The sequence below is a fragment of the Botrytis byssoidea genome, assembly GCF_014898295.1.
Source record: "Botrytis byssoidea strain MUCL 94 chromosome Unknown BBYS_006, whole genome shotgun sequence".
NCBI lineage: Eukaryota > Fungi > Ascomycota > Leotiomycetes > Helotiales > Sclerotiniaceae > Botrytis > Botrytis byssoidea.
Genome location: NW_024065847.1, coordinates 1694218 through 1719203, shown reverse-complemented (window position 1 = coordinate 1719203; position 24986 = coordinate 1694218). Strand labels below are relative to the sequence as shown.

General features: G+C 38.3%; 6 protein-coding genes across 6 annotated transcripts; 2 read left to right on the top strand and 4 right to left on the bottom strand.

The window, feature by feature from the left end:
* Window positions 1–7035: 7035 nt before the first annotated feature.
* Window positions 7036–8480, bottom strand: EAE97_003955 (uncharacterized protein). The gene is made up of 2 exons (XM_038874467.1): window positions 7843–8480; window positions 7036–7786 (listed from the first exon to the last, which is right to left on the bottom strand). Exons 1-2 carry the CDS (start codon window positions 7958–7960, stop codon window positions 7461–7463), a joined length of 444 nt encoding a protein of 147 aa, XP_038735076.1. The 5' UTR covers window positions 7961–8480; the 3' UTR covers window positions 7036–7460.
* Window positions 8481–9456: 976 nt separating this feature from the next.
* EAE97_003954 (uncharacterized protein) lies at window positions 9457–10311 on the bottom strand. The gene is made up of 3 exons (XM_038874466.1): window positions 9962–10311; window positions 9675–9886; window positions 9457–9619 (listed from the first exon to the last, which is right to left on the bottom strand). The coding sequence occupies exons 1-3, from the start codon at window positions 10186–10188 to the stop codon at window positions 9588–9590; spliced, it is 471 nt and encodes a 156-aa protein (XP_038735075.1). The 5' UTR covers window positions 10189–10311; the 3' UTR covers window positions 9457–9587.
* A 1212-nt stretch (window positions 10312–11523) lies between these two features.
* On the top strand, window positions 11524–13683 carry EAE97_003953 (uncharacterized protein; the record flags this gene model as incomplete). Its single annotated transcript, XM_038874465.1, has 1 exon — window positions 11524–13683. One exon carries the CDS (start codon window positions 11524–11526, stop codon window positions 13681–13683), a length of 2160 nt encoding a protein of 719 aa, XP_038735074.1.
* A 3301-nt stretch (window positions 13684–16984) lies between these two features.
* Window positions 16985–18123, bottom strand: EAE97_003952 (uncharacterized protein; the record flags this gene model as incomplete). The annotated part of the gene is made up of 4 exons (XM_038874464.1): window positions 16985–17409; window positions 17461–17810; window positions 17866–17989; window positions 18075–18123. The coding sequence occupies 4 exons, from the start codon at window positions 18121–18123 to the stop codon at window positions 16985–16987; spliced, it is 948 nt and encodes a 315-aa protein (XP_038735073.1).
* Window positions 18124–19078: 955 nt separating this feature from the next.
* On the bottom strand, window positions 19079–21725 carry EAE97_003951 (uncharacterized protein; the record flags this gene model as incomplete). Its single annotated transcript, XM_038874463.1, has 4 exons — window positions 19079–19290; window positions 19345–21323; window positions 21386–21480; window positions 21546–21725. 4 exons carry the CDS (start codon window positions 21723–21725, stop codon window positions 19079–19081), a joined length of 2466 nt encoding a protein of 821 aa, XP_038735072.1.
* A 518-nt stretch (window positions 21726–22243) lies between these two features.
* EAE97_003950 (uncharacterized protein) lies at window positions 22244–23697 on the top strand. The gene is made up of 2 exons (XM_038874462.1): window positions 22244–23179; window positions 23243–23697. Exons 1-2 carry the CDS (start codon window positions 22741–22743, stop codon window positions 23545–23547), a joined length of 744 nt encoding a protein of 247 aa, XP_038735071.1. The 5' UTR covers window positions 22244–22740; the 3' UTR covers window positions 23548–23697.
* Window positions 23698–24986: the final 1289 nt, after the last annotated feature.

The window sequence follows — 24986 nt, the reverse complement described above, 5'->3', positions numbered from 1 at the left end:
ATCCATAGCTTGTAAAAAATCTACATATTTAACAAAAGTGGAGGATGTGGGAGCATGGAGAACAAAGATCAGATACGACCCTAAAAGCATAATATTCATGATGGAAAGTGTTTCTCATATTAGTCGATTCGTGGGCTATTAGAAACACCATTGAGGATCCGATCTGGTGTTTAATGTTTAAATAACGTCGTATCGTCTTTCTACGGAGATACGATTCACTAATAACATAATGCGTAGAGTCACTAGTTGCCCACCAAAGACTATACTGGTAAATTTATAAACATCCGAGGTCAATCTGCCATACTTGAGCTTAATCAGAGCAGGTGAATCGATGAGAAAGTCATCAAAATAGTATTACCCAAAGAGGAATCGACATTGCGTTCCCAAACCGCTCAGCTACCTTTTTATATCTTGTCTTCAAGCGACATTTCAAAGTGCAGCTAAAAAAGCAGCAATCAAATTGCATTTGATGGGCGCAGGAGAACAGTTCCATGATACCATGTTAGATGAACTCTGGGATTCGAGATATAATGCCTGTATCTGAGCCCAGCGATATGCTCAGACTAACTTTGTACGTAGCGATATTCAAAATGATAGTGACAGCAAGACTCCACAGCAACAGCAAAACTGTATTATTGAATAAGAACAAACCAAATCTCTCGTGCCTAGTTCTCAAAGAATCATCATCTAAAACGAAACATAGGACAAACACATTAATACACGGCGGGCATAAAAACGAGTTTAGACTGACTGCTAGACCAAGCACCTTTCATAGCACATACTTGACTTGGGATCGTTGCAGATTCTAGGTAGGGGAATCAGAGGCCTTAAATAGCAGAGACATCTGTATGAGCCTTCGATTAATTTCTCTGATTCACTAACTTAAGGAGTCTGTAGAGTGTATGATTCATATGTCTTCTCTGCCCCTCCTAAGCCCACCGTCCTTCAGGCTCAGCGCAGGATATAAACACAGGACTACCTATATAAATCAACACTTGTTGAGCATCGGAAAATCAAAGCCACAAAGTGTTTACATGCGGTGAATGTATTTGGAAAGAGAATATCGGGTTATCAAGTCAATATTCTTGGAGCAGATCCATGTCATGGTAGTTGTAATCTCCTTAAACCGCCTTGCCACAACTGTGAAATTAACAAATCAAATAAAATGAACGACAATAAGGAAAACAAAGATGATATTGCTATTAAAAAGATATGATTTACCTCACTATCAAACCCACTCATATACCTACACCGAGACTAGCGGTGAAGAAAACCGTGACACAAACTCAGCTCTATAAAATCATCATATCAGAACAAAACTACATTACCACCACAAGCAACCATCGTTCTCAAGCCACCCGCACGAAAATCTCAAACCATTAAGTCGGATACCCCACTTTCGGGCCACCCCTCTTTTGGCCACCTCAAAAATTTATATTGTATAATATTAAAACATTAATTATTCAATAACGTAGTTTATCAATACGTACACCATATCAGTGTGTACACCACTTTTACCTCAATTTACACTCTTCAATTTTAATATATGATTTATTAATTATTTATTATATAATTGAATAATAAAGAAAAAAGAATACTTTTAGCTATTACAATTATTAAAAAAACAAAAAACTTTTGATTCGGAAAATTATTAAATTATATAATATTATATATATAATATTTATTCAAAAAATAAATAAAACAATTTCTATAATTGAATTTCGATTATAGAATCTCAAACTTATTAAAATAGAAAAATAAATGATTATTTTATATAACGTAGTTTAACACTGAGTGGGCCATATCACCGAGTGAGCCATCATTTTTACATATAAAATTCGTTTGTGCATAACCGTGCACTTTCTTTATTTATAAATAGAATTTTCTAAAAATTGAAATTATAAAATTTAATTATATAAATAATATGGAAATCTAATTATTTATTGAAAATTCAAATTATTATAATAGTTATTATAAAAATATTTCTTTTATAATGAAAATCGTGACAATTTCCATTTTTTTTAAAAAATATAAGAAATTTTTATATCACAACTAGATTTATAAAAAGCTAGATTCTTATTATTATTTTATATTAATTTTCTTTTAAAAAATAATAATTGATTATTAAAATATAAATATTAAAAAAGCATTAATTTTGATGTATTTTGAAATGGCCCATTTAATGATATGGCTCACTCGGTGTTAAACTACGTTATTCTTAATATAAATTCGAGAGGTTTTCCTTTTAAACTTAAAGAAATAAAAAATATAATAAATTATATTCTTGAATTGAAAAAAATAGCTATTAAAAAGCTTTGAGTATATTGATTGATAAAATAATATAAAGAATTAAAGATATATTTCAATTATATTTATAACTTTCAAAAAGCTTTCTATAAGAATTCTAAGTTTTTTGAAAAGTGGTTTTAATTAATTGCGAATATATAAATAAAACATAGTATTTTAAATAAAGATTTCTATAATTTCAATGAAATAAACTTTATAATAGAAATTATATATATAATAATAATTATTATTAATATTAAGAGATATAATAGAAGCAAATTAGTATAATTAAGTAATCAAGAACAAACTATAGTAATAATATATAGGAATAAAGAAAATAAAACTATTCTTTTATTTCTAATAATTCAAGAATAGATTCATTTTTTCAATTAATATACCAAAACCAATCTTCTTATAAATTAGATTATTAAATCTATATTTAATAAATAAATAAATAATAAAATAGATTTAGAATAATTGAAATATTTTAATAAATATATTAAAAATCGAAAAAAGAGTAAATATTGAATATTAATACTAAATAAATATAAAAGCTATAAATTAATATTATTTTAGAATTATTATCAGAAAAATAATATTAAATATATATATTTATTATTATATTCAAATTATTTAATTCAATTATTTAATATAAATTATTTTAATAATCTAAAATGTTTATATAATAATTAAATTAATAGATTTATAAATATATATATTAATTATATTTTAAAGATTGAATTCCTTATAGCTTCTAAAACTATATATAAGAAATCAATTATTTTTTAGAATATAAAATCAGGATTTTAAAGAATAAATTTAATTCTATTTAATTCTAAAGCTATATTCTCGAAATTAGATATTCGAATTTGTATATCTACTTCTCTCTTTTTCAATTTAAATTAATAAATCTCTTAAATCTCTTATAATTCAATTAAAGCTCTTTTTTAATTAATATTAATTAAATCTCAAATAACTTATTATCAATTAAGTTTATTTATATTTATATTTGAGATTATATTAATTTTAATTGAAAATATAGAATAATTAGTTTATGAAAATAAATCTTTGAATATAAAGATTTATATATTTCAACTAATAAATAAAATATTAAATAAATATTAATATATAAAAAAAACTTAATTATATTAAAAAAGAATACTTATTAAATAAAAAACTCTTGATATATTATTTTAATAAAAGATTGATATTTAGATTCAATATAATAAATATTAAAAAAACAATAAATCCAATAAGAAAATATCTTTTATTTAATATTATAATAAATACAGAAAAACAGATTATAATATAAAAACCTATTAAAATAATATAATAGATTCTAGATTATTAGATTCTGAATAGTTTTAATCAATTAATTCAATTATTATTGAATAATATAGATTTGAAAGTATAAATTGAGGTAAAAGTGATACACATACTGATATAATGTATGCACTAATAAACTACGTTAACTACTCAGTATTATAATAAATGCTTGAAAATACATTTTCATTATTATTATTAAAATACCTTATATCAATTTCACAATCTTTTGTTTTAATTTATGCCTCTCTAATAGCTATGATTTTAGAAAACTTCGAATTTGGACTAGTTTTCACTTTATATTTCTTCTTAGGAATAGACTATTTCAATTAATACTTTATTTGCTTTATTCGATACTCAGATTGTATAAATTTAAAGTCCTTAGTATTAAATCCCTTAGTAATTTTTCTAAAAAAGCTAATAATATATATAAATATCTATCTTTTCAGATATTTTAAAAATTAAAATTAATGATTTTCTATTCAATTAATATATAGAATTATTATTAAAGTCTAAGTTCTGATTTATAATCTCTTTATTATTATTCTCAAGTAATAATTTGAATATAATAGGCTTAATGCGATTTATAAACTATAAACCTAAAGCTTTTTATTTAGTTAATATATTATACTTCGTTAAAGCATTTATTTATACTTTTTGATAATGAATAAGGAAATTGATCTTCCTAATTGATTCAAAATCTAATAAAAAAGCTAATTTATTGAAATAATATCTATGTTAGAGTAGATACTAGCAATGAATCAATTAGGTGAAATGTAGCACAAAGACTTTTCATTAATTCTTCTAAACTTATGAAAACTATACAATTTATATGTGTGTGCGGGCTCCCTTCGGCACACGGTAAGCCCGAGGGCTTACTATCACATGCCTAATGGAGCCCTTTAGTCCATGACCGTGACAATCTATATATTTTTTTGAAAGATAAAAATATAAATAAATCAAAAGATTATAGAATATATAATATATATAATAATAGAAATAAAAAGTATATATTATGCTTAAAGTATTTATACATAAATTCAATAATTTTATAATTACCATATCCATTTAATATAAAAAGTCTAAACTCATTCAATAAAAAAAGGATTATTTAAGGAATAAAGATTCTTTTGAATTATTCTGGATTAGTATTATTTGTAGTCCATTTATTTTCTGTAATAATGAATTCTTATTCTATATAGAGTATCAAATCTATTAGAAACTATTATTGTTGTATTGACTTTTTTTAATAAATAATAAGAAGAGTAAAAGCTATATTTACAATTAAAATATATTCTATAAATAATATTCAAGCTTTAAAACCAGATTATTTTTTCTAAATAAAACAATATTCAGAGTTTTCTAAGATTAATCCATTTAATCCCTAGTCTTCTTATATGTCTATTTTATTTATATTATATTAATTTTCGGATTTAATAATAAATCAAGAATAAATCCAATTTTGAAAATCAGTTTTTAATAATATTGGTAATTGTATTTTTAATATATACTAAATCAATCTTAATTTGTCTTTTAATTCTAATCTTTAGATTTCTTTAAAAAAAGTTTTGTATTTATTATTTTCTAAGTATAAAATTACTTTTTCTAATACTGAGAAGATACTTCTCAATTTTACAAATTTGATGATATATAGAACTAATATCTAAAGATTCTTGAATTAATATTTAATCTGTTAATTGTTTCTTTTATATTGAAGTTATCTTTTGTATACTTTATATATCTTTTTGATAAGATAGATGGTCTTTTATACAATTTTGAAGAATAATTCTTGGAATCCCAAAATCCAAAATAGCTTTTTATATTGAATGCCTATTTATTATTATATGTAAAACTATATTAATATTGTTTTCTATATATAGTTTAGATATAATATAATTAATAATATATTAAATCTTCAAATTAATTAATAAAAGTATTATAAAGTTATTAAAGAATGAATAGAAAAAATACCTCCTTGTGGTGAGCTTTTTTGAGGTGGCCTAAAAGAGGGGTGGCCCGAAAGTGGGGTGGGTATCCGACTTATAATCACAAGCGGCTAAAACCCCAAAGTCTCGCAAAATTCCAAATACAAAAATTTAAGCGCCCACGCCCCCTCCCCCCACCTTTTCACTCTTGCAGTCATCATCACCGTCATCACGATCCCCCATTCTTCAGCAATCCTTCAGACTCGGGTCCATGATCATCTCACAAAATTCACACTCACAGACCATCCTCAGATCTTCCACCCAGCAGTATTGCACACCCTAACCCAAAATGCTCACGCAAACCGAGGAGGTAGCATTGATCAGATATGCAACAAATCCTTCTCGGTCATGGGAAGCGCTGTGAAGTATGCAGAGAGATGGAAAGGCTTGGGTAGGATTATGTGACTATCATGTGCTTGTTGATATTGGCACTTGGCATCTGAGATGTAGAAGATAGGGAAAGTGGTGTTGGTCAGGTGGACAAGATGGTTTGGTTGTTGGAATCTGGGAGGAGGGGAGAATTTATCGAGATGGTTATGTCATCTTAATCTGAATGGAAGATACGAAGGTGTCAATACTACTGCTGCCGCGATTTTGCTTGGTATTCTGGATTTAGGTAAAGGGTGGAAGAAGGTAGCATTCATCAGATGTGCAACAATTCCATCCCAGCGTTAAAGATGGGATGAAAAGGATGAAGGTAGCAGTCATCAGATATGCAACAATTGCTTCTCATTCCCAAAGAATGGGGCAAAGGATCCATCTATATCACATCGAGAAATGTCTCACCTCTTGGTCTCCAAAATCCCCGCTCTACATACCCAATCTGGACAGTTTATGGAAGAAGGTAGCATTCATCAGACATGCAACAATTCCTCTTCATCCCCAAAAAACGGGGCAAAGTATCCATCTATATATATCACATCAAGAAATGTCTCACCAGCCGATCCCCAAATCTCCACTCAACATACCCCATCCGGGCAATTCATAGAAGAAGGTAGTATTCACCAGACATGCAACAAAACCTCTTCTCAAAACCTCCAGCAAAGGATCTTCATCTCAATCCTTATCCAGGAATAGATCTCCATCCCAAGACAATCTGAGCTCACCACCGCCTCCCCAATCACAGGAGCAAGGAACGAACGTAGCATTTAGAGATACGCAACAAAAGCAGTCATTTCTCCCTGGTAACCACGACGCAATACATCCCCATCCTAAAGCTCCGCAAAACTGTTGTCCTTCCCCAAAATAAAACACATCTGAATATCCATCCATCCACAATCGATCCATCCAACCAACCATTCCCATCCCAGTACTCCAATTCTCAAGGTAACACTCACCAGACACGCAACAAAACGCTCATTCCATCTCCCCCCCTCCCCCCGCCCAAAACAAGCCAATCCAACCCAAATCCCAAAGATCAACACCTTCCCTACCCATTCCAGAAACTCACAAAAGAAGGTGGTATCCTGCAGATATGCAACAAACGCCAATTCGGCGTTCCACGCTGTTCGTGCGTGCGTGCGTTGGAGGATTTCGTTCTAGCGGTGATGATGTGGATGTGGTGGGAAGTGGGGCCGGGATGCATATCGAATCGAATGAGAGGGTGAGGAGTGAGACATATGGGTTTGGAAAACGCGTGATCGCATTGTGGATGGAGAGTGTGAGGTGATGGGTAGCACGAGGATAACAAATAGAGAAATTCGCGTATCGAGTAAGCATGGAGAAAATTCATTGTCGGTGCGTGAATAAAATATATACAAAGCTAAGCAAACAAACCCCTTCTTCACCTCTTCATCCCCTCAACCACATTCCTCAAGTCCTCCGCTCCTTCTTCCCCTTCACCTTCTCCCATACATCTCTATCTCTTTAAACACAGTTCTTTCCGCCATAAACAAACTTTCCAGTCGAGTTCTCACACCCACATGTACCATCCACGGGACTCTTGATACAAGTTGTTCCCACTCCTTTGCTCGTTCCCTCACTTCCCCAGTAAAAGGTCCAGTAATCGGCTCCGGCCTTCAACTCCGACTTGGTAGGCGCAGTACACTTGTATGCGGAACAGGTTCCATAGGGAGCACCGTGGGCGCTGTCATATTGATGATCTTGTTGGAAGACGGCGAAGGTTTGGACACCGGAGACACGGGTGTTGTATGCGCATTCGGCGGCTTGGATGGCTTTGGAGACTTTGGTGGCTGGGGAGGGGGTTAGTGGTTTGATTTGATGTTTGGATGGGAGGAAGATTATCTACCTGTGCAACCTGGAGATCCTGGGTAGTAACCCTTTGTGTTGGTGGTAGCGGGATCGAGGGTTGCGGTTGCGAGAGTGCTGAAAGCAGCAATGCTGAGGATGGAAGTGAAGAAACGCATGATGATTTTCTTTGGAGATTTATGTTATATCCTGAAGGTAAAGAGAGAGATGATTTGAGATGATGAACGATACAACAGAAACGAGAAATCAAGACATATTTGTACTTTTGGAGATAGATTAAAGGTCCAGAACGACGCAAGAAGCAATCTGAAATAGAGTGAAATCAACATGCAATAAACAAAGTATCCATCTCACATCCACTCTCATCGGGGAAATAATGTGAGAACCTAGGAGGAGGGTTCAGCGATCCGGGGTTTGTCGAATTGCCGGTAGGGAGGTGTAGCGGCGACGGGCCGATGAAACACGTGGGTGGGTCCATCCGATGTTTAGGAGATTGATTCAGGGGAAGGGATAATGGGTCGATGGAAACATTGAATTCATTTGAATATGATGTTCGCAATATAAACAACATGTATCTATTCGTCAGATCGTTTAGCCTTCTGCTTCAAAAAGTCTCACTGCCTCGTTACCCTATATCTCGATCCCATATTGATATAAGTGTCTTCACCCCAACAAAACTCCTGGATGTCTTGGCACAGCCTCAACTCATGGATAGATACTTGAAAGCAGAATGTCACCTTGAAAGATGATTCCATATTTTCCCTATAATATACATATATACATCCCTACACCGAGCTGATTCGGTGATACCCTTAAACCTTGCTAGGATAAGGATGTATACATAGTAGATTTTTTCAATTGTGTACACACCGATCGAGAAGCATTCCACAATTCATCTAGAATGCGAGAGAACATTGAATTTGCTATATCTAGAGCTGTTCGTATAGAATAACCTTATTCACAAAAGAGTTCATCTGGAAGTGGCAGCATAGATTAAAGGCGATGTGGACTTCCACAACAATACGATACAACTAAGCCTTATCTAGTTTTCAAACTCCCTGGTTCCCTGTAGCAACTCTCTCTTTCTAGAATATATCATGAAAATTATTCCGGCCGTCGGGATTTTAACCTCAATAGATTCAAGAAAAGAATCAATAAAGCATTGAATCTATGAAATTAAATGAAAGACTTTTCTTCATTAAGGTTTCCTCCAAACAGCCAGAGCTCTTAAAATATACAGATGGTTAGCATGAAAAGCCATTAATCCGGCAATATTTCATGCATGAAGAATAATCGATTTACTGAAAAGCTTGAGGCTAGAGTTTAGTGGTTGTAAAACCTCATATCACCAATGTGGACTACATGGCGATTGCAGTCACTGCCGGTGTGGAACAGTGCAACTTGTTGGAGTTTCTACTGGAGGCTGACACCAACAAGAGAGGAGTTGTCAAGGACCAGCGGTAGATAATTCATGTCGATGTGCTGATACTGCGGTGTGGTGATGCTATCTAGCATGAGTTGTTGATGTTGGAACAGGGAAATTTAGATGTCGAGGGCTGTGTTGGCAGACATGTAGTTGCACCCTGCCCAGGTACTCCTCAGCCCCAACCCCCTTATAAGACATCAACATTTGACATGAACAAAAGATCCCATATGTTTTCAAAAAGATTCTTCAATTGTAACTATCATAACCCAAATCTCAAAGTTTCCCCTCACGATGTTTGACCGTGTGTCTATGTGACATATAAGCTGTTATTCAAACCAAACCATTCATTAACCCATTCCTTACTCTCCAAGAATCTTATCAGCGCCGGAGACTAGGGGATAGCTGTTAGCATATTTGTTCAAGTACAGGCTAGCCTTTACACATACCAGTGTGTCCAATGTTATCTGGCTCAATGTTGACACTCTTGACTTTACCACCCTCAATAACAATTGCGTATCTCTTGCTTCGGTTTGTGCCCAATAATGGAGCAGCTGGGAATTCAAGATCCCAAGCCCGAGTGAAGCTTCCGTCTTGATCACCAAGGAAGCGGATACCACTCTTCTTGTCTGCGTCAAGAGACTTGCCCCATGCGTTCATACTGTTCGTAAGGAAGTTAGCCAAGTTCAGCCTCAAGGATGTGGGGTCGGAGTTGCGGAGTTGGGGGTGTTCTTACACGAAAGCATCGTTGACGGATACAACAAAGACCTTTCCTGCGGACTCAAGCTTTGGGTGAAGGATATAGCCAGGAACGTGGGAGTCAGAGCATGTTGGACTGAAAGCTGCTGGAACACCGATGATAATACCAGAACCTTCACCAATCTCGGCAGCAATGTTGACCTTTTGGCCTGGGTTGCCCTCAGCGAGCTCGACAGTTGGGATAGAATCTCCGACCTTGACCATGATTGCGATTTATGTATTTGGTATTGAGAGGTTGATTGTTTGTAAGATAGTATGAAGTTGTAGGTGGAATGTATTGAGTGGATGTAAAATGATGATTTAAGAAGAATGAGAAGAGGGGTGAAGTCCCATACTTATTAACTATTCACTCAATCACCCCGCCATAACGTCACTTAAGCGTAGAGCTACGTTGTGCGATGGTGTTATTGGTGTTCATGATGCTATTGCTGTCATTGGTGTTATTGTTGTTCATTAGCCACAATAATTCGGAATGTAACCCCATAAGTTGCGAGTATTTGGAATACTAAGAACCTCTAAGAAACTCTAGGAAGGTCTAAGATAAAAGGGACGATCCGAGAACCCGCTTTTTCATCATCTGTGGTACTTGGATACACTTGATAAGGTCCTTTGAGTACCGGAGTTCCAAAATAGACAATGGACTTTCTCCTTTGGATCTTGATTGTGTGATATTAAATATTTTGTGCATGGTGGAATGGTTGGAATGATCAAGGGAATGTCAAAGGATTTGAATTAATATGGCGTTACATTGGAGTAAGGTAAGGTAGCAGTGCAGTTCTACTCGGGTACCTACTACCTAGATACTAGGAGGGGTAAATTAATCTATTTTCAGGGTATTTTCGGAGCACGGACTTTCCGGAGTCTTTTCAGGACGAGGCTGGTGGGCTCAAATTGGTTGAACAAGGCTTCGTACAAGGCTTCGTACAAGGCTATGTACAAGGCTACCCAAGGATCTACCAGTTTATCATGGAAAGAATTTGGAATTCATCTCAATTTGATAACCACCAATTTCATCTGCACCCATACCACCAGCCAGCCAGCATTATTTGATATCGAAGGTCGAGAACCATATCAGAACTACCGGATTATCAATTCACTCCCTTCATACATGGTATGTCATCATTCTAATCATATGCTGCTGACAATTAATGATCTGATTTGGGATAATCTAGACCTTCTCTTGATATCGGCTGCTCGATGCGATTATCTATCCAAGATCCCCTTCAAACTTGCGACACCAACCTCCCATTACAACTTCTACCCTGCGCATGAATCTAGAAAAGATTGTCTCAAAAATCATCGTGTTCCCTTGAATGTGCCATATCTATTATGACACCATTGGATCCAGAGATTCTATAATTTGGGTGGTTCTATGATTGCGTTGGGTGTTCTTGACCTACTAGGTACCCTACGCTTTAGATTATCTACCGCGCACCAAAGATTAGATTGCCAGTCTTCTGATCTCTTTTTGCCAACAGATTGTCTACCGAATATCCACGACAAAATTTAACGGATGTTTGCCAAACCAGAGCGCTCGTTATGGGTAAAAGAGGACCGAAAAAGAACTACTTTGTAGTATGTCGAGGTAGAACAACTGGAATTCTTGATGGGTGGGCTCAATGTGAGGCATCTACATCAGGTTTCTCGGGTGCCAAATTCAAAGGTTATGAGACTCATGATGAAGCTCAAAAAGCATGGAATGAGTGGTTACAATCTCAAGGCTTTGCGCCTACTGAAGGTGCACCACATGATACATTAGAGCATAATCTTACAGATATCTCTAGAGTTGTAAATCGAACCGCGATTGACAATCATTTAAAAGTACGGGTAGGGCTAAAAAGGAAGTACGAAGATGAAGATGCTTCCATGAACATCAATGATAGTGTCGTAATAACCTCTGCTCGGCCGATCGAAGCAGAAGTCAGTGCTATATCAACCGAAAAGACCTTTATTGACCTTACAGAAATTCCAGAACGTACAATGTCGACTGACAGACTTCTCGATCCCGAAGGAGGAAAAACACCATTGTTCAAGAAGGCAAAATCTGGCGACAGCACACCTACACTAAACCCTGATGTTGAAATTCCAGACTCAGAATTTGAGTTATCTGATGAAGAAATTTTCGATAACATCACTCCAACCTGTGAAGATGTTCCTAAGCCCGTTGAACTTACAACCGAGCAGAAATCAGTCGTCAAGATGGCAATGGGTAGAGATAATATTTTCCTCACCGGTGCCGCTGGATCTGGGAAAACGGTTACCCTACTGCAAATCATAGAAAAGCTAAAGAAAACGCTACAGGATAACAATTCAAATATGCCGAAAGTTCAGGTTGCTGCTCCTACTGGATTGGCGGCACTGCCCTTGAATGGAAGAACAACATATTCAGTTGCTGGATGGAAACCAGATTCATTTAAAATGCCCCTTGATCAGCTTCTTGGCGATGATAACATAAAGAAGAGAACAATTAAAGCTCTTCGAAAGTTAGAAGTTCTCATATTGGAAGAAATTTCAATGGTTGAAAGCCAATTTCTTGAGCGTTTCAATTTACTTCTCCAGACGGTAAAGCAAACCAAGAAACCTTTCGGGGGTATTCAAGTGATATTTCTGGGTGACTTTTATCAACTTCCTCCTGTGAAACCATTCGAGCATTGCATCATGTGTGGAGTTGAAATGGCTGGGGCATTTGACCGTGTTTGTAAGAGTAATCTATGCAAAGATCGTTCAGATAATATCCCTTTCAAGCCGGGTGATAAATGGGCATTCAATGCTCCCGTGTGGAAACAGCTTAAGTTTAGACATGTCAAGTTGGAGCAAATTCATCGACAAAAGGACGAGAAGTTCAAAGACCTGTTAAACAAAGTTCGCAATGGTGTTGACTTGAGTGATGCAGAATGGCATGATTTGATACGTCCAAAGGTGCTTCCACCCCATGCTTTTCCTATACGTCTCATGGCAAAGCGTTTTGATGTTGACAGGTTCAATGATTCTCAACTGGATTTGATAAAATCAGAAGCAAAGGTCTGGGAAGCCCTTGATGATTCATGTCAGCTCTATCGAAATGACCTTGATTACCTGCGTCAGCACGAGATTAACAGGAAGGTGGAAGAATACAAAATCGCCATATCGGAATATCATCGTTTTCCCAAAAGGTTGACGCTAAAAGTTGGTGCGAAAGTAGTTTTACTTCACAACCAAGAACAAAAAGGTGGCTTGGTGAACGGATCTCAGGGTACTATAGTCGGATTCGTAAATGCACAAAAATGGCCAGCAGCTGTGATCCAGGGTGACCATGCAGATTGGCGACAAGTTCAAATGAACCATTTTATTGAGAAGAACCCTTGGAGACCTGTCGTGAAGTTTACGGATGGTAAAACAACTGCAATCGCGCCGGTTTCATCAGAGACTTTGATGGGAACTGTAGAAGATAGATATCTCGCTTGCAGAACTCAAATACCACTCATCTTAGCCTGGGCTTTGTCGATTCATAAAAGTCAAGGTATGACGATGGAACATGTTGAGGTATCAAGAAAAGATATTTTTGAGTCAGGTCAATTATATGTTGCTTTATCACGGGCAACGACGTTGGAGGGCCTCACGGTTACAGGTTACTCCAGGGAACAAATCGCTATGGATGAGGATGTTGTGGACTTTTATCAAAAGACGCAGTGGGAGAACTTACAGCCTCCTTCTGAATGAGTTTCTACTGGGATTTGAGCATTTTGTTATATCTCAGAGAGATTGAGGAATTAGGGAGGATTATTGGTAAGTTTCAATCGTCTTCAAGTCTCATGCTCAATATACTGACACAAATTCATAGTTTGAAATCCTTCACTTGCGAACTTACAAATACACTCTCATCCATCTCGGGCTTACAATGTTCATCGCCGGAATCACATCACTTTATACAACGGCGGCGGCAATATTGATCAATCATTTTCAATATCAACATGTTGGTTTACTTTGTACGATGTACACAGTAGAGTCTGAAAGTTTAAGTGGGTCGGCCGTTGCCCTGACAAATGAGAAGCGAGATTGTACGACCCGCACCATAAAATCTCTTCAAGAAATTAATTTCTTCGACTTGTTTTCACACAACATCACATCAACTGCCTCAAGTTGTGTCTTCATGCTACTTCTGTAGCTGATTTGAAGACATTATGTTATTGCCTACTTAGACACTTCAACTTGATGGATGTGTAGATAATCATCGACCTTTGCTATACCATCCAGCGTATACCCATTATTCACCAAATGTAAGTACCGCACTCAATCCAAATTCACTTCTCTCTACAACATACAATATGATGAGCAAAATTGGTCCGTGTTACTGAGAGGCCTCAAGAACCTCGTTATGGCGATACAACCGAGCACTTTGTGCATCTCTGATTTCAATTCCTTTTTACATTTTCTTTTCCCTTTGTTGATATGAACGGGGTTTACTGTCATTATCAGATTTGGAAGAAGAAATGCTAACATTGCGAAGACATGATTTGCTCTAGGAAGGTGTATGTGATGAGATAAATCAGTGAGTGTATGATTGAGCAGAGATTGGAGATGGTTTGAATCCTTTCGTCCTTTGGCTTTGAGGAATCATTGAATGGATGGATGCATTTTGGCGTAAGATACCCATATATATGTTGCGTTGTTTCGTCTGGAGATAAGTACACAGTATTGCATTGCATACAGTAGGATAGCATAGCATTACAGCATAGCGATGAATTTAATAAATCTTTGAATCATCATCAAAATTTTCGTTGCACTCACAGACCACTTTCTCCGTGATTACTTGTGGATTTTTTACGATATATTGGCTCATTCATCTAGGTTTGGTGCAGGATACGATGGTTGGTTTATTCATTCGTTTTTTATTGCCATATATATACCTACCTACTACCTGCCTACCTATCTCCTACAAACCTATCTACCTACCTGTAACCTACCTACAACCTATCTATCTATTTATCCAAGTCTTCCCTCCCATCTCTCCTCTCAAACATCACTCACCACATCACTCACCACATCACTCACTACATCTATCATCTATCTCTGCACTCACCTTCTTTTCTTGCGTTTCCAAAAACTCACATATATACATCTGGATACGTATCTATTTAATCTCGGGGCGTCAGGGCGGAAGAGGAGGAAAGGAGAAGAGGGTACCTAATGAGATATACCTTGTTTACTACCACATGAGAGAGTGTATAGAGAACCGTACAATACAATACAAAGTACGATATGAATGCATACAGAGAACCAGACAATACGATCAATTTAATGATTCTGTTCACAGCAAGAAGAAATGCAGGTGCCTGGTAATTACCTACCTAATATCAAGACTTGCTATTCCATTCAAATAAACAAAGACGTCACAATCAAAGCAACAAGTGGATATTGAAAACACTTATGATATTGTCTATAGCTATAAAATCTAAAAATGTCTCTACAATTACCTACCAAAAGACAACGTCGCACAAACTACCCAATAGAGCACTTCCTTCACACCTCCGCAACTCCTCAACTCCGCATTGTCCCCCAATCTAAACCAACCCTGCATAATCACATCTGGCATCAAACGCAAGAGTACACAAAAAGCAACATCAGCTGAACAAAAACAATTGCAAAAATAAATGCACCAAACAACACAAACCTTCAAATACCTACCTGCTTTCCTTTTTTCTTGTCAGCCACGATGGAAAAAGTCTTGTGAGAGCGACGGGAACTTTCCCGTAATGCCATGGCTCGTGTCTCCATTACCCATGTAATTTCTCAACCGATCCATGGGATTTACTTTCTCAGGTAAGACATCATACAACCATTGCGTAACGCCACTCCACATTCCCTTACTTGAAGGAATGCAGTAGCGAATACCAACATTTACCTACAAAAAACCATGATAATATCGGTCAGCTCTTTATCTCTACTATTCGGAGAATTACCTTGCTTTCTTCATTTCTTTAATTCAAATCTTTCATTTCTTTGTTCTTGTTTCATCAACAAGAATGGATTTGTGCGAATAATTTCGTGTTCATGATAACCACCGTTTGCATCAAGAATGATACTACGTATAGTCTCAGAATTGCGAATATGGGAGTGCATCTTGACCGGATGCAAATATTTTTGAGCGATTACTGGTCTCGGTGGCATTGCGATATATGTGATATGGCTGCAATAGGCATGGTTGTTTTACGACTAGTCGCCTATGAAATGGGATTGATGGGTGTTTCTTTGTTTGTAATGAATGCTATTGTGAATTTGTGAGTAGGGCGGATTGGGGGCGAGCACGACAGGTGGCAATTATCATTATGGGCGACATTGAGTGAAATCGAAATTAATCTTCTTTCGAAATTAACAAGCACGTTGAAACTTGCTGTCAATATGTAATACGTATCGAAAAAGCATTTTTTTGCGAAATATTCTTTTGTAATGTTGTCATGGGTATTATAGTGTGTGAGTATGAGTTGTATCGAATTCTTTTGTTCATGGCGACTAAAGACGAACGAAGTCGACAAGATCTTCGAGGCGTATAGGGCCGTGGCAAATTGGTTGCGATAAAAAACTCAGTCTCAACTGAATAGTGGTACAAGGAGGACATGAGGTGATGAGGGAGCTGATCGAAAAAAGCCAGTGATATGTCCCATGGAAGAACGCACCCCTATACTAAAGGATCGTCTTTGCTGTAAACTCCGCCCAAATGACCGTACGTCGAACCGAAAAACCTGAATATTATGAAAGAAATCCTAGCATCCGTTGTAAAATGAAATCAAAGGGAATCGTGTTCTCGCTCGAAATTCCGCCGCAACATTTGTATACCAGCGCACTTTTTTTGGCATTTTCCGTTGCCCGAAGCCTTGGACCATGATGAAAACAAACGAGAAGAGAAGCACAGGTGGAGGTACACCCGCATCAATGAAAGTCGCAGATCCAAAGCTATCTTCTGCGTTCTTCGAGATCGTACGATTTAACGAGCAGGACGCTCACCACCTATGTTGGTTAGCAATTAATATTCACGACGGGAATGTCTGTCATCATCGTAGGCTCTACCTCCATATGGCTCTCGAGCATCTCCACGAGGAGCTTGATCACCATAGGCAGCAGCGGGAGCCGGGTCTCGAGCTGGTCTATCATCACGACCACCTCTGTCGTATCCACGATCACGGTTCTCATATCCTCCTCCACCTCCGCGGCGGTCATCACCAGAGCGGCTGTAACGGTCGCCACCATCGCGGGGTCCGGCGTAACGATCAATTCCACGGGGAGCGTCGTTGTAGTCGTCACGATCACGGCGGCTGTAACCTCGGTCTCGGTCGTCTCTGCCACCATAGCGTCCACCACCATATGGTTCATACCGATATCCACCTCCACGGCGACGATCGTCGTAACGGTCTCCACCCCATCCGCCACGAGGGGGTCCACGAGGATCCTCTGTATACGCGTTAGTTGTGTAGATGAAATAAAGAATAATCAGATACATACCTCTCTTTGGTGGACCAAAGTACTTGCCAGGGGTTGGGGTACGAGGACGAGCACGACGAGCCTTTTCAATGCTCAAAGTGCGGCCTTCGATGACCTCACCTTGGAGGCCTTCCTTGGCAGCATCAGCTTGGTCAGAAGTGATCATCTTGACGAAACCAAAGCCACGAGATTCACGGGTGTGAGGATCGCGCATAATTTGGCACTTCTCAACATCACCATACTTCTCGAAAAGACGAGAAACCTCTTCTTCGAGAAGACGTGGGTGGATACCAGTGACGAAAAGGTTAGAACCTGGGTTAACAGCACCATCGTCTTGTGGTCCTGGTCCGCGATCATTCTTAGGTCCGCTGCTGTGATTATTTGTCAGAATATGCTATCGTGTGATTCGTAATCACATGAACTAACCGCTCATCGGCACGACCGTTTCTGTCTGGGGAAGCAGATCGGCGAGGTCCTCCACGTGGGCTGTCATTGCGACGGGTTGGACGAGGAGATGCGCTGCGATCACGCTCGTAACGAGGAGCCTCATCTAAAAGTGAAAAAAATCAATTAGTACACGAATACAAAATTATCAAGAAAAGCTTCAAAACATGCGAAAGAATGGAAATAAATACCTTCGTAACGAGTGCCATTCTCATTCTCATAATCCATCGTGGAAGTCATGATGATGATGTGTTATTGTAGGACGAAAACACGAAATGGGTTAAAAAAGGGTTGGTGTGTTTTGTTGATTTGAAAGCTGGAGCTGTCGCAAACAAATTTTCGAGCTCTGTAAACGCTCAAGACCTGTAGAAAAGAGAAAGAATAATATCAAATGAGATTGCAGGAATGCAAATATTTGATACTATTGATGGGGAGTAATGGATTAATAAAGAAACAAGATGGGAAGAAAGTTGTTGTTGAAAGGAAGAGGCACGTTAAGGTCAGATCGTCAAGTAAAAGAAGTTGTCGCGAATTTAAAATTGGGTCTAGCGCTAACACTAACCGACAGCGGCTAAGCTAAATAACGCGGTGAAGCTGAAAACAAATAATTTGCCGTATCAAGTATCAGGTTTTACCTGGCAGCCTACTAGTACCAGTAGATAGATGTGTATCAATCATCAATCAGGTACGGTTCTACAAGCAACAAGAGATGATTATTCTTTGTTTGATAAAACGAAGTATCACTGGTAGGTCTACCGGTACGATAGGTCTTTATGCGTAGGAGTGGGAGTGGGAGAAGTATATCGAATCAATTATACGGATGATTTTAAGTTTTACTGTGCCTAACATTTGATGTCATATGTGTATACGTATGTCAATCATATCAATCTTTGTAAGATCTTACTTGACAATCCTTCCTATAAACATTATTTATTACCACCAGCCAGGTCAGGGTACTGCACGTAAAGCTGAATAGCGGAGAAATCAAGGAACGCGAATCAATGATAGTAAGATCTTACAACCTATTGCAGTATACATCAACAGTATTCTTATTGGTTCTATTTATAAGCCTCTCCACGAAACTTTCAGTGGTGAGGAAATGCATCTGCCTGCAGTGCTTTCTTTTCCCTGGTTTCAACCAGTCTCATATGTTAAGGATATCTAGAAACCTGACTACCAACGATATTCCCATAATCTACAATTCTTCGTTATGCATCATCTCTTCTTCAGATACATCTAACTTCTCATCTTCGTTCAAGAAGTCTAATGCAGCAACGGCCTTTCCATCACATGCTCTTTCTAATGCTAAGAATGCGAAATGTCCTCCAACGACTGGTCTAGCCTTAAACTCAATACCTGGGAACCCACCAGTTCCTTCAGTGTCATACAAATCTGTAAGTGGTTTATCTGTGGTAATGTTAGATTTAGATATGATTTGCTTGCCAATACAGAATTACATACCTGTTGTAGTCTCATTGACCCATAATGCAATTGAGTCCACAATTTCTTCGCGAACTTTCTTACTAGCAACTGAAACTGCAAAGAATTCCCAATCACTTTTGGTATAAAGATGGCGACTATCAAGAGGTAACCCGTACTTCTGTCGAACTGAGTGGTACCAATCACTCTGTAGTTTGTAAACCTTGTCACTTACAAATCCGGTCTTTGAAGTTTGTTGATCAGGAAGAGTGATGGGTTTTTGACCGTTTCCAATGCTTGGAGTAGATGAAGAGCTTGATGGGATGTGGAAACAAAGTAATGAATCTGCAAACAGATTGTATAGAATGGTCCATGATCCATACCAAGAATATGCCAATTTAGCATGAGTTCCATCCCTGGAAAAGGCAAATTCATCCTCCCATCGTTTAATGTAGGTTTCGGAAATATTGCGGTAGAAGACAGCATCCTCGGTTTCACCAACCACTTCAGCAATCTCGCTCATAGCCTTGATTCCTATGATACCTTTCAGTGCAAGGTTTGTTTGATTGGCTAACCACCCCGCAAAGTCATCGGTTGACAATTGGTTACTAGGGATGAGAGTTTCCCTGACCAAATACCCTGTCCATTGTTTCCATAGTTTGTATGATTTCTTGACCCATTTTCTTGCTTGCTTTTCACCCTTGACCTCGATGGGACCCCCAACACTATCATCCATACCATCTGCATCGACAAAAAGTGGGAAAGCACTTTCAATGAATTGAGCAGTTTTGTGATCACCTTGATTGGACCAGATGCTTGCTGGCTTGGTGTCATATTTAAGTGAGTTGACCAATGCTAAACCCATGATGAGCATATTACCACATTCTTCAACGGGCATGTATTCATCTCTACCGTCTGGATGTCCTGTTGCATTAGGAAATGATGACCCAAGATCATGCATGGCGTAATCATTTGGATATTGACCACTAAGCATGTGTTCGATTAAAGGCTCCAGCATGTATGCCAACCATCTAGGATTGGTATATAAGAAGAATGGGAAAGCGGGGTAAATGACATCAATAGTGTTCATGTTTCCATCAGAAGAGATTTCCTTGAAGAAAATAACAGGATCATCAGGAGTACCAGCAAAAGAAGCAGCACCCAATACTTGACGTGCACTGAGCGCGAGGATGTCCTTGTAATCTTCAGAACCAGATTGTAGAGCATCAATCGCAAGCTGATCCGAATAGTTGCTTGCGAGATTGAAGGCTGTTTGAAAGTCTTTATAATGGTATTCAAGCAAGTCATCGGCTTCCGGATAATACGAAGCCCACAATGGACGCATGGCTGTCAAGCCTCGAGCGGAAGCAAATTGAATGACAGGATTTTGAATATGTGCAATGGTAAAGAGAGCACTGGCGTATGTTTTCCCACTTCCAGCAGAAGTGGAATTAGAAGTGGAATTGAGCTTGAATGAATAGGCAAACGCGAAGACTGGTTCCTCATCCATAATTCCTCGAAAGTTGGTGTCAACAGTATTTTGTAATTTCCCGCTTCGTGAAAAGTTGGTTCGTAATATACCAGACGTACCAGCTTGATGGTTGGCTTCAGCTGGGCCTATGAAGTGTAATTGTCCCCATTCTGAACGGTCACCCCATTCAGTGAACAGTTGCTCAACTACTCTCTTGGCCTTCCAGATCTTTAGTGGTGGATCGCTGCTATCATTTTCCGGTTCACTCTGACTGAATGACCAATCAATGGCATTGGCCCTATTACCACTAACCCATAATCCATTTATATCCAAGTATACGTCGAGATCGAAATCTCCGGTGACATGCACAGTTACGTATGCCGCAGGTATTGATTGTCGGAAAGTAGAGGTTGGTGTAATTGGAGATAGAAATGATAAAACGACTTCGAGTGGCTCTTGGGATTTCGATGGCGAAGGAATATTATAGGTGAGGTTTGTAGTCGACGCATCAAAAGTAGCACCTAGGAATGTCGGATATGATACATTGAAACTATAAAGGAATTAGTCGCTGTTTGCAATTCAACATTGAATCTCAATAGCTTCCAAACTTACCTATCGCCAGATTTACTCAATGAATCGTGAGGTCTACCCAATAATGGATAAACGGTATCAGCGCCTGGTACTGAGGCAAGTACAGAAAATCCAATCTATATCAAGTAAGGTTCTTAGTAACCAGACTTTAATGGCGGAGATATCTTCTTCAATTCCATACCTCTTGACCTGTCCAAAATATAGGCCAATGTTCCCAGGGATTCTCTCTTGCATGTCCTAACCAAGCACTCAAATATGGATTTCGAACAATTAATGGTATCACTGGCGGGGTCAATGTAGAAGCTTGTGCGACCGTCGCTGCTATTGCAGATGCAGCCTGAAGGTAATTTGTCCAACGCATGGTTGATATGTTATGTTGCGTGCATATATGTATGTACTCGTATTCATCAAAATACCGTCGAAAGAGACAATTCCAAAGAGTCAAGAAGGAATGAAGAAGCCAAATAACATATAAACATTCACAAACTATTCCGACTTATGATGAAGAATGGTAAATAGTTTGATGATGGAAAACGATGAGACAGTATTGCTTACTGAGCTTTGTTCTTATGGAAAGACAATCATGAGACCAAACTTACTCTTTAACATGAGGGAGGTAGGAAGGAGCCTTGGTACGTACTCGATTCAAGGTACGAAACAACCGGCTCCATCTTTTAGTTTAACCTTTTCCCCTGTTCTGTTCTGTTCTACGTTCTAGCATGTTGTCATGAGACGGGAAATGCGGGGGCTAGCGTTGTTTGCATAATTCTTTGTGATTTTATGAAGATGATCCATAAAGTTATGCTTATCCAGAGTTCCACGAAGTGGGCTCTCAATTTGAGCTACTTTCAACCATCACCAACACCATCAACACCGCCAATATGTCTTAGAATCGGTTCAGACGACAACCTTCAGACTTAAGAGTATGAGTTGATAGTCAGGGACTAGTCGACCGCTTGGAAGAGCCGACTATTCAATACGTTGCTGCCTCTTGTCTAACACATGAATCAAAGACTACCTACCTACCTAGGTGGGTACAAATATAATATCCAACTTGGAGTACAGGAAGATCATCTGAGTCAATTCTTTCCTTAACTACCTACCTACTCATACTCAGCGTAGTACTACTCGAAGCCAATGTCAATCTCATGATAATTCTCCTTGACTCATTTCAGCTGCCATTTGAACAGCCATGAATAGCCTAGTGCCCACTATTACTTAAGGTTACATCCCTCTGTGGTGACAACCCCTCATCTGGTATTCCTACTTTTTTGGTTCTTAAATGTCACTTCCTCGTTCCCACCATCCATTTTATCAATATCCAGCCTGTTTGCAAACACCACCACCGATAAAACTAATAGCTCAACACCACCACCATGTCGATGAAAGGCAAGGTAATCGCCATCACGGGAGGTGCATCGGGAATTGGTCTTGCTACAGCCAAGCTCCTCAGTTCACGTGGCGCCATCATATGCATCGGTGATATATCCAATGCATCTCTTGAAACTGCCCTGGAGGGTAGTTTCCCCTCACAAGTTAAGGGCTCGATAGTCGATGTTTCAAATCGTAAATCGGTTGAAGGCTGGATTGATGAGATTGTGAACGAGTTTGGGAAACTTGATGGTGCTGCCAATTGTGCGGGCGTTATTGGTAAACACCATGGTGTGAGGAAGATCCAAGATCCAGAAGATGAGGAATGGGACAAGATCATTGCGGTTAATTTAACCGGTATGATGTACTCTCTAAGGGCCGAGCTATCAAAAATTGAAAATGGAGGAAGTATTGTCAATGTATCTTCCATTGCTGGCACGCACGGTTAGTCATTTTTATCACATCAAGATGTTTGATTTTGTGCTCATACGAAGTGTTTCAATATAGGATTTGCGAAAATAGGACCCTATGTCGCTAGCAAACATGGAGTTATTGGGCTTACCCGTACCGCCGCAATGGAAGTCGGTGATAGAAATGTACGAGTGAATGCTCTAGCTCCTGGTCCAATTGATACACCAATGATGGGGCACGCTCGAGAGACTCATGTACAGGAGGGGGAGTATGATTCTATTGTCTTGAAAAGACTCGGCACTGCAGAGGAAATGGCTTCAATCATTGCCTTCTTGTTGGGTGAGGAAAGTTCCTATGTTACTGGAGCAGTTTATCACGGAGCTGGTGGGATGAGTGCTTGAGTTGTAGATCGCGTCGCCTATCGCCCATGGCAGAAGAAGTATAATGAATTACTATCAGAGTCGAAGTTTTCGATATCTCTTTGGGTACAAGAGGTCATAAATTTTACTCAGAAATGCTATAGCTGGGAAAATCCCCACTGAATTTTCTTGGGCAGTGTTCGATATTTTGTGAAATCTCTCTCAAGGTTGTACAACTCTGTAAACCAACGAACATGTGTGAAACCATGCGAAAAGGCATGCTTCATGTTAATTCTCGTGATTTCTACGTCACCAAGGACTGCATCCAATAGTGCAAACCCATCCCTTAGAATCGTACCACCGACAATATTTTCAGAAAAAAACAATTTCCAGTCGTTAAGGCACAGCGGCAGCGGTATATAGTAGGCTAATCTTCCATTCTTGTTGCCATCTTCTGGTACTTGCTTTGCACCATATCTTATTGTTAGTGAAAATATTTCGTTTTTTCGATTACTTTTTGCGCTGTCTTTGTTTGAGAGCCGTTGTTTCATTGCGGATGGTACCTTTTGTTCTGTATTTCTGTATTTCAGATGTGCTGATCATCTAACGGCTATCTATGAATCGTCAGTCATGTGTATATCCCACCATTTATTCTTGAAACAAAGTATACGCCATTCTAGTTTCCCGGGAAAACAGCAGGATTTGCTGGTTGAATCCTGAGGGCTGGAGAAGCTGTATTTATATAGTGGAGAAAGATGTGGGATGTAGAGGAGTTACTCTTAGATGGTAGACGCTTTCTCATATCTTCTTTCAGGAGTACGTATTCTGTGAGGCTTGTCCTCACAGGTTGGGAGGAGTGAATAGTTTGATGAAAAATCGAAGGGTGTTGGACCCACAAGATTTAGACGGGGACATATGTAAACAACACATTCTTCAGTCTCTACTTGGTCTATAACATTTTCAAAACGAAGGAATATTCCAGCCACAAGGTGCAAATTTCAAATATCAGCAAATCATTCGAGTTTGTCATGGAAGATTTGTTGGTTTTATCAGAATGATATGGTCATGGAATTCTATAGTTTGAATTTCGATGATTATTTTCACTGTCGAAACTTGTGTCTTTCTGCTGTCGTTTTAGTTTCTTCTTGGGGATCATATTTTTCTATACTTGGGATATGCAATGGTAACGAGAACGAATACGGCTGAGTAGGTATGTAGTTTCAGGAACTGTGTAGATAACAACTCTGCTAATTTTAACAAGACAGACATGTGAAATACACACTCTATGGTTACCGTAGCTTTGAAGATCACATTAATGGTTAAGAGGGGTTTATATATGCCCGCACATAGCTCTGCCTATGCAACTACAGCTTGAGATCAGAGGGGTTAGATATGAAGGGTGTGGGTATAGCGGGGTACAAGTCAGGGGTAGAGGAGTGAATCACGTACAGCAATGAGTGCATTGGAAGGTCGGGGTGGAT